General features: G+C 54.0%; 1 protein-coding gene across 2 annotated transcripts in view; it reads right to left on the reverse strand.

Annotated features, from left to right (window-relative positions):
• SULT4A1 (sulfotransferase family 4A member 1) overlaps positions 1-17,545 on the reverse strand; it is a 37,772-nt gene extending 20,227 nt beyond the window's left edge. The window contains exon 1 of one of the 2 annotated variants that reach the window (XM_032138476.2): positions 17,304-17,545. In XM_032138476.2, the coding sequence (XP_031994367.1) occupies positions 17,304-17,472 (169 nt within the window). In that variant the 5' untranslated portion in view covers positions 17,473-17,545. The remainder of the gene's footprint in view (positions 1-17,303) is intronic. The other variant, XM_058431316.1, reaches the window with a different exon arrangement.

The following is a 17,545-nucleotide window of genomic DNA, read 5'->3' on the forward strand; positions in this document are numbered from 1 at the left end:
ACGCACAGGAGGAGGCGAGAGGTGGGCGGGAAAGCATTCCAGCCTGAGCTCTGCCTCCTGTCAGATCAGCGGGAACATGAGATTCTCACAGGAGCACAAACTCTATTGTGAAATGCACCTGCGAGGGATCTGGGCTGTGTGGTCCTCATGAGAATCTAATTAAATGCCGATGATCTGAGGTGGAGCAGTTTCATCCTGAAACCATCCCCATCACCCCACCACCTGGGTCCATGGAAAAACTGTCTTCCACGAAACCACTCCCTGGTGCCAAAAAGGTTGGGGACCACTATTCTACCTGTTTTCAACCCGGCAGCCAAAACTGTGGCTTTAACATGGAAGTCAGACTCCACCACTGTCCACTGCCACCGTCTGGGGCAGCTCTGCCTCCCACAGATTCAACGCAAGGCCTTCACCATGTTCCACTCCCTCACCACCTGGCTCTGCCCTGAAGCTCCCTCCAGCCTCTGAGCCCAACCAGCCCTTCCCCAGGCTGCCGGCATCAGTGTCCCTGCCTGGAGCCTCCTCACTCCCTGACTCCTCCCTGTGCCTGCTCAGACGCCGCTCAGTCAGCACAGGCTCCTTCACTAGCTGTGGGACTAACTCCCGTCCCTTGCCCTGTCATGCGATTACAATGTGCTATCTACCTGCCCAGAAAAAGCGTGCAAATTCCTTTACGTGCTCTCTCCTCTCTCCACCTTAAGGACAGGGGCTGTTTTGTCTTGTTCTTTGCCGCACCAGGAAAGCCTGCATGTGGCCGTGCTCAATTCATATTTCCTGAGTGAACCAACAAATGCTGGTTGCTGCATAGACACTGAGTAATCAGAAGGGGATGTTTTGATCAAGGAAGACTTCCTGGAGGAGGGAGCTTTGGAGCAAAGGCACTGAAGGAAGTGGTGTGGCTTAGTGATGGAAAACAAGCTCTTTTCAATACACACAAAGAATTTCTCAGCCCATGGACTCTCCCACCAACCTGAGTAGGAAGTACCACCATCCTCATGGCAGACGAGGCTCCTAAGGCCAAAATGTGCCAAGGGTTATAGAACCAGGGTGTGGCTGCCTTGCCTGTTCCTCCTGGTGAGGACCATCCACCCAGCAGCTCGGGACAGCTGCAGTGAGAGGGTCTTTGTCCTTAGAAATCAGACTGTGGGCAGCATCCCTGAAATGGGCCTCTCCCAGTGACATCTTCATCACCTATTTTTCACGTTCCCCACCTCTGCAGCCCCGCAGGCCAACCACCCAGACAGACGTTCTCTGCGCATTAAAGTCTTCCTACATCAATATCGGCCACTTCAGTTCCACAAGTGCCATCCTCACCCCCATTAAATATTTATGCCAGAATATCAGCCAAAGGAAGCTCTTGACTCGTCAGGTCCACCCAGCCCTGTCCCCGTGGCCCTTCTCTCCAGCCTGCCATGTCCATTTCCTGGTTGAACACCTCCTGACCTTACATTTTCCAGCTTCCAGGAGAATTCAACAGGAGGTCAACGCGGGCATCAGGGAGGGAGGGGCAGCGAGAACACACACCACGAAATACTCAGGGAACAGGCCGGGCCTTCCTAGGGCATAAAGCCAGCCGGCAAGATGTGATAATATGATCAAAGAAAAATGGTCATCATACTATCTGGTCACTTACCCCATTCCAGGCACACTTCTAAGCACTTTGAACCAAAGATCAAACCCAGCTTCAGAGTCAAGACAGCCCTAGCTCTGCAAGGCCCTCTGCCAGACGCCAAGCCGTGGTACCCAGCACTCCTCCCACTGGTCTCTCTCCATGCTCCTGGTGGTGCCCTTGGGCATGGGCATGAGCCCTGCACAGCCCCTCCACCCACCCTCGCTGTGGCCACCTGCACCCAGGGGCTCCTGAGGTCCCAGTGATGTGGCCCTGCCAGCCCTCCACCCACCCCCTCTGCTCTGGCCAGCCCCCCACCCCCTTCCAAGCCCAGCGCCCCAGTGGCCCAAGGCCTTCAACAGGCTGCCCTCTGCCTGGCCAGCTTGGGCTTGCTCTGTGGGTCACACTGCTTGCAGGAAGCCTTCCCTGACAACACGCCTCTCGATCAGGTGCCCCTCCCTGGTCCCACGGAGCCCTGAACACTGTCCTAGCACACTGTCACACTGTGCCTGGCTGGGGCAAGCCCTGTGAGGGCAGGGAACTGGTCTTAGTCACTGTTTTAGTTTCCCGGGGTGCTGCTGGAGATCACCCAAAACGTGGTGGCTTAAAACAAGAGAAACGTATTCTCTCACGGTTCTGGAGGCCAAAAGTCCCAAAGTCGAGGTGTGGGCAGGGCTGCATCCCTTTCTGGAGACTGAGGGAGAATCCTCTTCTGCTGCTGTCCCCTCCACCCGCCTTGCCACCGCCCTCCTAATTCCTGCCTGGCGCTCTGACCCCAGCGCAGGTACCCCCACCCACCCAGCGAGCCTTTTATTCACTCAGCAGAGGGCTCACTATGTGCCAGGCTCCAGGCTGGCCCAGGAGTCCCAGGAATGACACCATCCCTGCCACCTTCCATAAAATGGAGGTGGTGATGCCCCTCCCTTCTTCACAGGGCTGCTGGGGTCAAAGGAGATGACGCGCAGAAGGGCCACAAAGTGACTTGCTCAGGTCCAAAGAGAATCAATATAAACAAATGTCAACTCAGCAACTTGAAATCAAGATGGGGCACCACCAACAGCGCCTGCTCACGTGCAAGGACACGTCACAGTCTCACAGCAAACCTGGCAACCCTCATCCACAGCACAGGACAGGACCCTCCTGGCACCTACCGATGAAGCCACACACCTGGAGCAGGCAAAGCAATACCCACAGCCAACCCTGTGGTGCCCTCCACCAGCCTCGAGCAGGAGGGTCCATGAGCACTGCCCTTACTGACAGGGAAACATGGCACTGGGAAGTGGGGGCCATGCCTGGAGCTGGAGCCGCTTCCCGACAGGGCCAGGTGGGGCCGAGGCAGGAGTAAGAGGTGGAGGAGTCCTAGTGAGGCCTGTCATGTTGCTGCGGGACAAATAGGGGGCATGGGGCTGTGGCCACGCTGGGCCCCTTGCAGAGCAGTGAGGGCAAATATGCCGCTGCCGAGGTGGGGCCCGGGAGGGCACCGATCTTCCTCATCACAGCTGGGCAGCTGGAAGCCAGCCCAGGCCCCAGCAGATCCACCCTGACCGGGGAAGAGTTAAGCTTTCAAACAGAAACCAGGGGAGCCAACAGGGCAGGGCCACCTGCTGGCCAGTAACTCGAGCCAAATGCGCTCTCTAGCAGCTCTTCGCAAGTCGGCTGGAAGCAGTAATTCACAGAAGTGCTTCTGCTGACACCACTGCAATCACTTCTGAGTGGCAAACCGATCAATACCTCCTGCAGCAGCGAGCAGTGCACGCTGACACCTGGACTTGGGTCGAGGCCTGCGGGAGGCCACTGCTGTTCTGGGGTGGAACTCCCCAGGACTCTAGGGCATGGCCTGTCTCAACACCGGGCACAGAGCCCATCAAAATTCCCACCGGAACTCACGGAAAGCATCAGAACTGATCAGAACAGCCTGGAAACCACTAGGACCCTGTGGCTGAAACCCTTTGATTTTCACTCACAGGATTCACCAGTCGCACCTGTGATAGGGACAGGGAGCAGGGAAATACAGGGCAGAAGAGGGCAGGTCCCCAGCGGGGGTCCCACCCTCAAGCCAAAAGGCCTGATACCAAGGCCCAAAGTGAGAGCTTACATCCCCGTCTTCCCACTCAAATGTTATCTTTTCCAAAACCACTCCCTGCCCCCAATCCTGTGCTTATAAAAACCCCAGAACTCAGCCAGCAGAGAGAGAAAAAGTAACTGGACCTCAGAGACTACGGCTGGACATCGGACAGAAGCAGTGTGACTTCAGAGGAACAGGCTGATGGTGTAGCTTCAGAGAGTCTGGCCAGGGATGGCCAGACTCCAGGGGAAGATAACCTTCCCACTCCGTCCCATTTTCAGCTCCCCTTCCCGCTGAGAGCCACTTTCATCAGCAATAAAATCCCCCACATTTACCATCTTCAATTCGTTCATGCAGCCTCATTCCTCCTGGATGCCAGACAGGAACTCGGGTGCCACAAGTGCAGGTGCAAAAGGCTGTCACACTGACCCTTAACCCTCGCTGGCAGAAGGCAGCCGCGTCACATGAAAAGGCAGAGGGCCCACTGAGCTGGTAACACTTAAGCCCCTACGGCTGGGTTAAAAGAGCACTGGAACGCTTCCTCTGAACCCCAGGTGCTGCTGCGGGGCTGGTACAAAGTTTGTTCCCGCCCCGCTCACCTGCATGCTCCCTCCCTGGAGGGTGGAACGAAGGAAGTTCAGGAGGTTCGAGCGAGTGGAGTCCACCCCTGCCGGCGCCAGAGCAGCCAGCTGACTCCAGCACTTGTGCACTCCAGCTCCCGCCTGCAAAGGAGTCAGGAGATGTCCAGCTTCACCTGTACCTAGTTGAAAAAGTCAGTCCTGTAAGGCACAAAGATCCACAGTTCTCTCCTCCTCTAATCCCACTCCCCAGAAGGAGACCTTTGGTAGATTCTTTTTACCCTCAAATTTCCAAAAAGTGTACTGATATCATTATTTTATGATCTGCACATTTTAGATGGGCTAATGATTCTCGACTACGAAAGATGAGGACTTAGCCAAGTTCCCTTACTCACAAGCTTCCCTCCTGCTGATACAGTCGCAGCACGATTTTGGATTTAATTCAAGGCTTAATTTGGTTTTTAATGCAAAGTACACCATGTAGTGATTACATTTCCTCTTTTGTATACTATTTCACTTTTCCCAGAGTAGGTAACTGCCTTAGTTTGCTTATTTCATTTTCTATATTGTTATTAATCATTCCTTCCACAACTCTAACAAGCCTCAACATGGCCAGAGACACGGGTGACTGTTCGCTGGATCCCGTTTGTTGCTCGGGGACATGCCCCTGCCCCCTCTACTCTCCCTCCTTCATCTGAGTGAGCAGCCTGGCACGGCTGCACGGGATCTTCCTGGACCTCCCCCCACCTTGGGTGCACTGGTCCATTCTCCATGTCCCCTGACTGCAGGTGCCCTGGCTGCTTCCTGGGCGTGTGAGACTGAGGTGACTGCAAATGTCCATATCCACCTCCCATGTGAGGGACAGTCTGGTCAGGTACAGAAGCCCAGCCTGGAGATCGCTTTCCGTCATCCCGTCTTCTCGCTGCCGATGGTGCCGCTGAGATCCTGGAGGCCCATTTTTCTCTCTGTGGGAGCTTTGAGATCTTCTCTTTGCCCCAGTTTACTCATTCACTAGGTCAGACAGTTGGCAGGGGTTGGGGGTGTCTTTTATTGAGCTCTGAACATTCTGAAAATTCTAGCTTCAATAATTTTCTCTCTTCCGTACTCTGTTCCCTTTCTGGAACTCCAGGATTAATCTTCCATTTTTCTTATATGTTTGCTCCTATTTGTCACCATTTTGTAAAAATTTTTATTCTACTTCCTGGGCTATTTTCTCAGTCTGACCACCCAAACCTCACACCTGTGCAGTTAAAACCTCCACCATCACACTTTTCATCTCCAGGAGTCGCTGATGATCTCTCGTTATTCCAGTCTTCGCTGCTGGTTCTTTCAGTGAAAGCAACACGTGTCTTGACACTCAGAGGATACTGCAAAGACTTATGAGTGGAGGTGGTGTTATTCTGGGATTTTAGGTTTTCTTCTGCTCCTCACGTGGTCTTTGCTTTCTCGGAGTCCTTTTTTCTGCTTCGTGTTTTGTCTCTGCAGGTCTCTATCCTTCCTGTTGGAGACTCGCTACCTGGTGATCCTGAGTCCACTCACAGGTGAGGGAGAGACTGCGGGAGCTGCCCTGGGGGCCACACGTGCCTGGGGGAGCAGCCTCGGTGCTTTTACAGCTGAGGACCTATCACTTCGGTGGGAGATCCCATGAGTAGGTACAGGGCTCCGCTTTGGGGTCAATTTCTCAAAAGAGGGTGCCTCCAACCCCAGCCTAGAGATTGGAACCAGGTCACAGGTATTCTGAGAGCTGAGGAGAGAAGGGGTTGGTAATCCCACCCTCCAAGTGTGCAGCCTGTGGGCGACCCTACTTCCCACATGCCCTGTGTTCCAGCCCTGAGCTGTGCACAGGACCCTCACATCACAGCCTCTCTGGTCCCCAAAGAAGAAAACTGTCTTGGTGACAGCCTCTGGTTTCCATCCCCCGTGTCATGGACACCACCTCAGCTGCTTCCTGGGCTGGGCTGCTGGAATTGGTTCCCACCTGGCCGCCCTCCCGAGTGCGGCATTCAGGTTCCCCGCCTGCCCAGTGAGCCAGCACTCAGCCCTGCCTGTGATCTTCTGGGTTTCTAATCCACCATGCCCTCCTCTCCTGCTCTGGGAGTTCAGAGCTTTCTATCCCTTTGTTGTCACTTTAGTGAGGTTTCAAGAGGAAACAGACACCAGTGTGTGTGTTCAGTCTGCCCCACTGAAACACAGCCCCCTACAGGGTTCTGGAGTCCCAGGATATCCACAGGGATGCCAGAATCCCCCAGCTCCCTGAGAAATAGCAACAGCTGGACTTTTTTTATTTTTATTTTTGGAGGCAGGGTCTCGCTCTGTGGCTCAGGCTGGACATGGCTCACTGCAGCCTTACCCTCCTGGGTCCAAGGGATCCTCCCACCCCAGCCTCCTAAGTAGCTGGGACCACAGGCACACACCACCACACCTGGCTAGTTTTTTTGTTTTTTTTTTTTTTGTAGAGATAGGTGTCTCCCTATGTTGCCCAGATGGTCTTGAACTCCTGGGCTCAAGCAATTCTCGTGCCTCAGCCTCCCGACATGCTGGGATTACAAATGTGAGCCACCACGCCTGGCCCACAGCTGAACTTTTAAAGGGGCAACCCATCAGGGCCAGGCAACAGTCCAGGGCCTGGGGGTTCTTGCCCCCATCCGGGTGGGAACTGCCCCCCAACAGACACTGAGAATGCTCCCCACCTCCAAAAGGAAAAGGAAAAGGTGAAGGACGTCTGTTAAGCACCTGCTGCGGCCAGTCCTCGTCCCTGTGCTTCCGCACACTGTCTCTCAGCTCTCAAGACAATGCCCTCGACACAGAGCAGGACGGGAAGCTCTAAGAGGAAAAGCAGAGTTCCTGGTCACCCGGCTGGCAACTGGATGAGGAACCAAGACTTCTGGAGCCCAGCTCACAGCACCAGCTGAGGACATGCTGACCAAGACCCAGGAGCTCACTACGACTTCCCCCTTGGGTCTCACACACCTCACTGGAGCTGCTATTACCATCCAGCTTCACACAGGACCACACAAGCTCAGGGATGAACTGTCCAGGGCCACAGAGGCCAGTGGGCAGTGAACCCAGCACCTCAAACTTTCGCTCCAGAACCAGAGTGCTTTACACACACATCAGACACACAGACACACATGTATACTCATGCACACCACATACATAACACACCACATACACTCCTCCAAACAGCACGCACACACACACCAGACACAACACATGTGCACTCACACTCACTCCACACACAAACACCAGACAAACACACATCACATGCACACACACCACACACATACACCCACACACACTACACACACACAGCACCAAGGCTCACAAAGCAAGTGAGCAGCAAAACAGGGCCAGGTCCCATGTGTACTCACTTGCGGGCTAAATCTCTGACCATTTCCTAGCTACAATCAAGCAAGGGCGAAACAGATGGGGCAGTTGCTGGGACTGACCCCCACCCATGACAGTGGCAGCCCACCTCTGGACCTGGGACCCTGGGAAACGAGTTGCAGCCATCCCCCCGCCCCCCGACCCCTGCCCACTCTGGCCACATCCGCAGCCAGACCCCTGCTGGATGCAGAGGGGAAACAGGCACCATCACTGGCCGTGACTCCCTCCTCCTGCTAGGGTGATGCCAGGCAGCTGTGGCATGCTGGGTTCTACAGTCAGGCCTGCCCAGTCCAGGAAGCTCTGGCAACCCTGGCTTGGCCCCAGCCTCTGTCTGATGAGACTCTGAAAACCTGGAGCCCAGATTTCCAGCCTGCTCTGCCAGTGACTCTGGGAGGCCTGAAAGTCACTGCTCCTCTGGGCCTCATTTTCGTCAAAGTGACTTCTCCTAGGCCTTTAGCTCTTCTGTTCCGGGTATACAACCCCGAGGCTGCCAAGAGGCTACCAAGAGGCTGCTGCACCTTCAGACAGAGCTGGCACAGCAAGGAGAGCGTGGCTCCACCCCAGGGGGAAGAGGCTCTACCCCAGGGGCCAGAAGCTCTGCCTCAAGGGGAAGAGACTCTGCCCTTGTATGAGAGAAAGTCAGGGAAGGCTTTTGTAAAAAAAAAAAAAACAGCCTTTGCAATGGGACCTTAAAGAAGAGGGGAAAAACCAGTTGTAAGAAGCTTTGAGGAAAGGAGGCTCTGGTGAGCAGCATTAAGGGCCCCAGTTTGCCCTCATGTAGCACTCTCAAGACATCAGTGGCGGTGATGATGGTGCGGACAACAATGGCAGACAGGGCAATGACCCCAACACATGCCCCATGCACATCTTTGCCATGGGACTTCACGGCCCCTCATAAAGGTCCTGCTCTGTGACTCTGGGCACAACCATGTGACTTGGCCAACAGAGACCTTTGCATGTCTCCGCTTATTCTTCTGCACTTCCACTGTTGGCCCAGGCTAGCCTGCTAGTCCCAGGAAGAGAAAAAGAGGTGCCTGGAGCAGAGCTGCCCCTGCCAAGCCCAGCCAGAATCAGGGCCCTAGTCAATCTGCACACACGGGGGACAGTCTGGCCAAGACCAGCTGGGAAAGAATCAGGGCCTTGGCCAAAATCAAAATTCAGACCTGTCTTTATAACTGGTTCCCTCCTCCAGCAGAGCCTACCAGTGCCCACCTACACCCCTCAGCTGCCCTAGAGGTCACCTGCAGTGCTGGTAAGGGCTTCTGACCTCAAGCACCTGCAACTGCTTCCCACCTGGCCACAGAGGAGCAGGCCCAGAAGTGCAGGGAGCTGATGCCCTGAGCCACCCCCAACCACTGAGGGACAAGAGTTGGCGCCTGCCCCCCACACACCAGAGAAGGCTCCTAGCTGTGTTCATGTCGTCTCTCAAGGGATCCTGGCGGGCTGAGCCCCAGTGTTCCACAGAGGCACCCCTTTCCTGGCTTCTTCTCCCCTTGCCTTCTGAGACCACCTCCCATCCGACTAGCAGAGGCCCACTCTCTAGTACGAAAGCACACCTGCTCATATGCCTGGGCAGGCCCTGAGAGAGGCGACAGTCATGAGGACTCTGGATCTGAGAGTCCTGATTTGGGAACCAGCTCGGCTGCCTCCAGACGATGGGACACTGGACAAGATCTGCCCCTCTATGTGGGTTCCTCATCTGGAAGGCGAGGACAGTGATGAACTCAATGTAATTCCCCACAGAGCACCCTCCAGGCATCAGCAGCAGCGACGATGGTGCGGACAGTGACAGCGGACGAGGCAGTGACCCCACTCATGACCCCGGGGCTGGCACCACCCAAAGCCAGGCCCACTGGAAGGAGGTGACAGCGCAAGGAGATGCCACCTGCAGGGTCGGGCTGGCCTGGGCCAGTTTCTTCTCAGGGCCTTTGTTCCTTACCCAAAAAATGGCCTATTTCATGGCAAAGTTGTGAGGATGGGGAGGATAAAACAAAGTACTTGGCACAAAGACAGGAAACCCCCTCTCCTCCCTGGTCGTTCTGAGGCTTGAGCAGGACAAATGCCAACCACCTAGTCCAATGCCCCTGCCGCTGGTGGGGTCAACAGGTCCCAGGAGAGTCTGGCTCATTTCAAGCGGAGCCAAGTACTAAAGCCCAAGCCAGGGCCTCTGGCTCACTAGCCCCCAAAAATGACTGGTTTAGCTTCCAGAAAATGCCAGCAAGTCTCCAAAGCATGCTTTAGGGAGGCTTCCACCCATCAATGGGCCCTCCACTCTCCTCTCGCTCACTCCAGAAGCCCACGCTAGGACCCCGCTCCCTGCTAACCACAACACAGTCACACTGTACAACATCCTGTCCCACATCCCAGGAGCTACAGACATGCCCACCACCTGATCTAGTGGTCGGAGATCAGGAGGGACCACTAGGGCCACTTCCCCCTAGATGCAGGATGCTGGAAAGAGCTGCCCCCACACTAACAGGGAGCGGTCAGATAAAATACAAGATCCTAGTTTCACTCAACCAGGATGGGCCCTTCCACAGAGTGGCAGGAGGCAAGCACCAGCTCACTTGAGACAGGGCCCCGACAGAAGAGAAGCCAGCCCATGCAGGTGGCGAGAGGAATTCAGGTAAAATGTTTCCATGCTGGTAAAAGCCAAGGGTGAGCCCATGTGACAGCGCAGAACCTCTGAAGCCAGAGAAGCCAGAGAATCTTACACTGAGCAGAGAGTTGGCACCCAAACACAGGCTCTTCTCCAGACCTAGGCCAGGTGCTCAGGAGAAAGGGTGGGGGGCGGCATGCTTTGGAGAGAGCCTTCCTCAGTATCATGGCTGTAGGTAAAGAAAAACATCCTACTTGTACCCTTCTCCCTTACAGAAAAAAGGCTTTAAGCCACTGAGAGAGGGGTAGCAAACCGTGTCACCTCCCAGGGCACTGGTGAAGACCCAATGTGGCTGGAGATGGGCAAAAGGAAAAACCAAGACTCTGCCCTTGGGAGAGGGGCAGGAAACTGTCTAGAGATTCTCGATGCTACAGAAGGGACATGAAACTCCTGCACAAGAGTTACCATCCAGGCAGAGTTTGGCTGCCACTCAGAGGAGGGCAGGATCAATGAAAAAGCCCCACCCAGACCCAGCAACATGGAGCCTGCAGAAGACTGCAGCTAGACCACACAACAGAGAATCCCAGACCCTCCCTGCCGAGCTACTAAACCAAAGTAACAGATAACAGCAGAGTCAATCACTGGCACAGGGGCAAGAGTGTGCAGACAAAACTCCTCCACGGTTCAGACCTACGAGGAAGACCAAAAGCTGGAGGTGGAGCAGGAACACTGAGAAAAACCCTCTGGAAACTCAGCCCCTCCAATGAACGCAAGCTAACACTACAATAATATGAAAGCAGCGGTCACTCAAAGTAATCAGATCAACACCCGAACCCAAACCAGACCAACAAGGCGGGGTTAACTCAATTCCTTACACTAATGGCCTAGCAGTTAAAAAGCCAGCCTCATTTCCAAGCATAAATATGGCTGACCTTAGTCTCTACTAATATGCTGTGTTGAGCAGTCAAAAGGTACTATTCACAAAAAAAGGCACACACACACACACACACACACACACACACACACACACACAAAAACTGTCAAGAGACAAAGCAATCAACAGAATCAGACTCATGGAATTTTTAAGAAGTCGGATTAACATGTTAAAGGTTCCCAAGGAAAAGATGGACAACACACATGAACAGATGGGATTATTTCAGCAGAGAAATGGAAACTCTAAGTGGAAATGCTAGAGGGAAAAAAAATAACAGAAACATTGAATGCTTTTGACAGCTCATCAGCAGACTTGACACAGCAGAAGAAAGAAGCAGTTAGCCACAGATTGGTCCACAGAGATTACCCAAACTGGAACAAAAAGAGAAAAAGAAAGAAGCCAGGTGCAGCAGTATGCCTGCAGACCCAGCTACTCAGGAGGCTGAGGAAGGAGGACTGCTTAAGCCCAGGAATTCTAGGCCAGTCTGAGCAGCACAGTCAGATCCTGTCTCCAAAAAAAAAAAAAAAAAGGAAAGAAAAAAGAGGGAAGAAAACAGAATACAACATCCAAGAGGTGAAGGACAACATCAAACAATCTAACATATATGTAATTGGAATCTCAAAGGAAGAAAGAATGAGGTAAAAGAAACATTTTCTAAGATAATGGCTGAGAATTTTTCCAAAATAATGAAAAGCATCAAACCACAGATCCAAGAGGCTTAGAGGAATCCCAAGTAGAATTAACACACACATACAAAAACCCTAGACATATCATATTCAAAGTGCTGAAAATCAAAGACAAAGAGAAAACACTGAAGGCAGCCAGAGGAAAACAGGCACATTACCCAGTGGAAAAAAGAACAAGCCAACATTTCAGCAGAAGCTAAACAAGCCAAGGCCTGGCATGGCAGCTGACGCCTGTAATCTCAGCACTTTGGGAGGCTGAGGTAAGAGGATCATTTGAGCCCATGAATCCAAGACTAGCCTAGGCAACATGGTAAGACCCTACCTCTACAAAAATACAAAAAATTTGCCAGGTGTGGTGGTGCACACCTGTAGTCCTAGCTACTTGGGAGGCTGAAGCAGGATGATTGCTTGAGCCCAGGAGGTCGAGGCTGCAGTGAGCTATGATTGCATCACTGCACTCCAGCCTGGGAAACAGAGTAAGACCCTGTCTCAAAAAAAAAAGAAAGAAAGAAAAAGAAACTATGGCCAGGCACTGTGACTCACACCTGTAATCCCAGCACTTTGGGAGGCCAAGGCAAAAGAAACTACGGCCAGGCATGGTGGCTCACACCCATAATCCCAGGACTTTGGGAGGCCAAGGCAGGAGGATTATTTAAGCCCAGGAGTTCAAGACCAATGTGGTCAATATGGCAAGACCCCCACCCCTACAAAAAATTAAAAAATTAGCCAGGCATCATGGCTCATGCCTGTGGTCCCAGCTACTCGGGAGGCTGAGGTGGGAGAATCACCTGAGTCCAGGAGATTGAGGCTACAATGAGCACTCCAGCCTGGTTGACAGAGCAAGACCCTGTCTCCAAAAACATAAAAATAAAGATAAATAAGTAAAAGAAACTATGCAAGCCAGAAGACACAGGAGGATCATCTCTAGAGTTCTGAAAGATACTACAGGGGAGGCCTAGGAAGAATGTTTAGCCCCTCATTTAACAGACAAGTGGACTTGAAGATGGGAAGTCATCAGGTAATCAGAGGGCAACATGGGGGAAAGGAGACATGAGGGGAGGGGAGCAACATACTGGACAAGAGGAGCAGACAGTTCCCCATGGCTGGCGAGCAAGGAGGTGGAACAGGTGGAGTCCAGGTCACAGAAGGGCAGGCTAAGGGGGTGTATGCTGCCTGGCAGCAATGGGAGCTGGTAAAGAACTCTAAGCTGGGAGTCCCCAAGTTAGACTGGTGTTTCTAGGAAATCAGTCTAGCTACCAAGTGAAGGATGAGCCGAAGGGTGACTCAGGAGGAGGCCACTGCAACACTCCAGGTGAGAGGGGAAGAATCCTAAGACTGTGGCAGGGGCTGAAGGAGCCAAAAGATCTGAGAGCTGCTTGCGGGGCAGATGCACCCACTTGTAGAAGCCAAGTAACTAGGGCATGGGGGAGGAGGAGTCATTGCTGTCTGGGAAGAATGAGAAAGGAGGAATCCAAGACGAGGCCCTGGAGCTCAGACAAGCAGACTCAGGGTCTCTTCCTGTTCAACCAGGGCCAACTACTGAGGAGGTTGTGCTCCCAGCAGCCCCATCTCCTTCCACCTGAACCCTGAGAGTCGTTCTGCAGGCATTCGCCTCCCAGCCCGGTTGAGTGATGGGGAGAAATGGGAGAAATGTGCCCATGCAGACCCAGGACACTTGCTTTGCCACCCCCTTCCCCGGTCAAGCCTCCTGAGTATGTGTAACAGCCGGAAGACAAAGCGGAAGGGATGAGGGAGCAAGAGGAGAAGGATGGGGGAAAGAGGAACTTCTAGGTTCTTCTGGTACAAAACCACACGTTCCATTCTTCAGGCCTCTGCATTCCCTCATAGGATGCAGGTAACTCACCACACTGCTGTGAAACGCTTTGTTACCCTGTGTGGTAAAGCTCAAAGGGTTCTGCATGCTCCCTGATCTCAGAACAAACTGGTAACCCAGGAAGCGCTAGCAGGTGCTAGCTCCCACCCCCATGCCTCTCTTACCCCTTCCTGTGGGTGGTTTCTCTCCAGGGTCTACACTCGGTGCTGACACTACCCCAGTCCTTTGCCCTCCCTGGGCCCTCATTTTCATGTCTATAAAAAGGAAATGATCACAAGAGCACAGCGCCATCCTGAGGATCAAGGTGGGTAGAGGGCAAAACAGCATCTGTAATGGGTAATCCAACCAACCTGCCTCCTCCTCCATGCAGTCTCCCAAGATCCTCCTCTTCAGAACCCTCATTCCCAGGATATTTACCTGACCCTGAGAACGGCCACCCCGGCTTGTCAGTTAACTTTTCAGCGTTAGGATTCTGGCTTTCCCCATGTCACTGCAAGTGCCACAAGGTCACCATCACCTCATGCCCAGCCCTTCTGAAACCTGTCTCTCCCAGGCACAGTGACACACACACCAAGAAAACTAGGACATCCATCTAGCCTGGGACCTGCACACCATGAGTCTCCCCTCAGCTTCAACCCCTGAGTTGTCTGAAAATTTAAGACTTAAATGAATCAATCTGGTCAAATCCTCTCATTTTTAATGAGCAAACTGAGGTTCAAAGAAACCAGGTGGCTCACCCACACCCAGGCCCAGGAGCTTCTGTCTGCATCAGTGAGAATGCGCACACACTTCAGGACTGGCTGGAACCAGGGGGGGAATAAAATCAGGGCAGTGGGTGCTCTGGCTGAGCCAAGGACCGTATTTCAAAGCCCAAGCTCCATGACTTTGGGGCTGTGCTCCCTCGGGGACGAGCACCCGATTCAAATCAACCTGTTGACAAAACCAGTGGCAGTGATTGCATCAAACCAACAACACACAGGGACAAAATGTTTTCACATACACAATCGGATTTAATACAACCACTGTCCCAGGACCAAATATGCTGTAAGAATGAATAGGAACAAAGTCAGTGATCCACAAAAAGGTCCTTCTCAGAACACACAATGGGCTTCTACCGTCTGGATCACGGTTTTACCTGGCGCTGTCCAGCAGAACTTTCAGCTGTGATGGGAACACTCCATATCTGTGCCACCCAATACGGCAGCCGCTAGCCACATGTGGCTACTGAGCAGCTGAAACATGGTGATGCTACTGAGGAACTGAATTTCCACTTTTACTTCATTTTAATTCATTAGATGTAAGCAGCCGCCTGTGGGCAGAGGCTCCTACGCTGGAGAGCACAGTCCTAACCCGCCATCTAAACTAGAATGTCACAAGCACAAAAAGAATCTGAGCAAGCAGCACGGGGTTGTGGGAAAAAATACCGGACAGGAAGCGAAGGCCAGGATCTATCATTGCCTTAGCCACCAGAAAGCCCCCACCATCCCTGTGAACCCCAGTTTCTCCATCAGCAGAGGGTGGGAAGGGGCTGAAGAGGGACCAGGCCCTTCCGGCTCTGACCACCTGCAAGTTCGTTAGGATCTCCTAGACCTGGGCACTGAGTTCCCTGCCATGGCAGGTGAAGGGGGCAGCTGTTAGTCCTGGCTACTTGCCCCAACCCCAGCACCAACCATGTCTCCCCTATCAGACTGAGAGCTCACTAAGGACAGGCACCAGATGGGGCCTCTCTCGGCCTCCCCAGCCCCTAGCAAAGCATCTGGGCACAACAGGTGTTCAGGGCTTAAAAGTCAGTATTAACCACGAGCCTTTCCGGTATGTGTCTGGACCTGGGCTAAGCGCTCTCACCCGCCATTTTGCTCATCCTCACAGCCACACATCAGTGGGCCGAGGTGGTCTCTTCTCCCTCCGCAGAGACCACAGCTCAATGGGATTCTATGATCTGCCCAGGGTCACTCTGCTGGTAAGCAGCAACTGCATTCAAACCCAGGACTTCCAACTCCGAAGCCAGGTTCTTAATGTGTAAGTACTGATGCCTGCTACAAATCCATCCCCAGTAGCAGATGGAAGGAAAGGAAAAGAAAATATGAACTGGGCTACCTGAAGTCCACTTGGAGGGGCCTCAGAGAAGTGACACAAACCTCAAAATCCCTAAGTGGCTGAGACTTCCAGCATTTTAAAGCCTACTAGAAAGAAGGCTGGGTCCCCCTCCTTCTTGGGCCCTCATGGTTTTCCAAGGGCAACGGGGCACCCGTAAGGCAGGGGAGAGGCTGGCTGTGGACCGGGAGACCTAGCTAGACCTGACCTCTGTCCCTCAGCAACGGTGTGACTCCGAACAATTTATGCCTTCTCTGAGCCTCTGAAAAAAAGGTGTAAGAATCCCTCGCAGATTAACAGTGGTAGAGCACTTGGCCCGCAGGACTTAATGAGTGGCCACAGAAGCCAACGACATGCTAGCCATTCCTAAAGCATTCTAGGTCCCACCCCATGCGGCAACTGGCATGTGCTCAAGAGAGCAGCCCATCGAACGCTCTGTTCTCCCACCAACACTCTCCACTGAGAGCCCCTACTCCAGTCTTCCTCAGAAGAATGTCAGGGACCTGCCCTCAGGTGTCTGGAACTCCATACAGCTACAACAGCCAAGCCTACAGCTTTTCCTGAAACTGCCCGACTGCTGGTCCGGCATGACCTCAGAGCCAGACACCTTCTAAACCACGCTGTGTCTGCCTCAAATACAGTGGCAACAAGGGAATCCCTAGGGCATGTTTAGAGAACAGGAAAGCTGCTACCTCCTTTCCCTACAAACCTCAGATGGGGTACTATACAATCTCCTACCTCAGGTCTGGAAACAGACCAGCCTAGCTTTAATTCCCAGGTCAGCCACTCACTAGCTGAGTGACCTTGGACCAGCCTCTTCCCCTCTCTGAGCCTCTGCCTAGACTGTAAAGTGGGAATGACCACCACTAGCTCACAGCTGTTATTGTGAATGTGACGTCAGTTAATGCTGGGAAATGTGAATGCCCCAGGTCCTGCCTCGGTGATGGAGGCAGCCCTGAAACAAGAGAATGTACAAGCAAGGCACTCCAGGCGGGGGCTGGTCCCATCCCCCACCCGGAGCCCACGCTGGAAAGGAGGGACGTTACGTTTCCACGTTGAAAGCCCTGACGCCCACGTTATGTCCCTTCCCAGGTGAACACCAGGACTTTGCACTCATCAAAGGTTGGGCAGGATTCAGGAACAGACACGTTGAGTGACCTGTCCAAGGTCACACAGCCAGCCAGGTAAAGGGAGAAGCAGGGATGGGTGGCGGCCCTGGGCCCATCCTCCTGCAGCGCCGGCCAAATAGGCTCCATCTCCACGGAACGGGCCGCTCCCGAAGGTCTCTGACCTTGGTTTCCCCAGGTGAGAACCAAGCCCCTTCCTACCCCCACCCCACCCCACCCCGCCCCGCAGGGATCCGAACATCGGGAGAGCGGTGGGCAGGGCGGGGGCGGCGGCGAGGGCGACCACCCGGCCTGGCAGAAACCCCGGGCGCGGGCGCGGGCGCGGCGTCTACGCGGCCGCGCTGCAGGGCCGGGGCATGGCATGGCGGGCGCGGTCGGCGCGGGTCTCACCGGACTTGGGGTAGGTGACGATCCATACGTCGCTGGGCCGCACCGGGAAGTTGGCGATCTCCTCCATCTTCCCGCGGCAGAAGGGCGGCAGCCGCACGCCATGGAACTCGAAGTACTTGCTCTCGAACTCCCCTGGGGTGCTGGGGGTCTCGGCCTCGCTCTCCGCCATACCGCCGCCGTCGCCGCCGCCTCCCGGCTCGCAGCCCGCACGCGCCCGCGCCCGCGCCCGCGCCCGCGCCCCG

Source organism: Hylobates moloch, unplaced genomic scaffold (assembly GCF_009828535.3).
Source record: "Hylobates moloch isolate HMO894 unplaced genomic scaffold, HMol_V3 SCAFFOLD_19, whole genome shotgun sequence".
Classification (NCBI taxonomy): Eukaryota; Metazoa; Chordata; class Mammalia; order Primates; family Hylobatidae; genus Hylobates; species Hylobates moloch.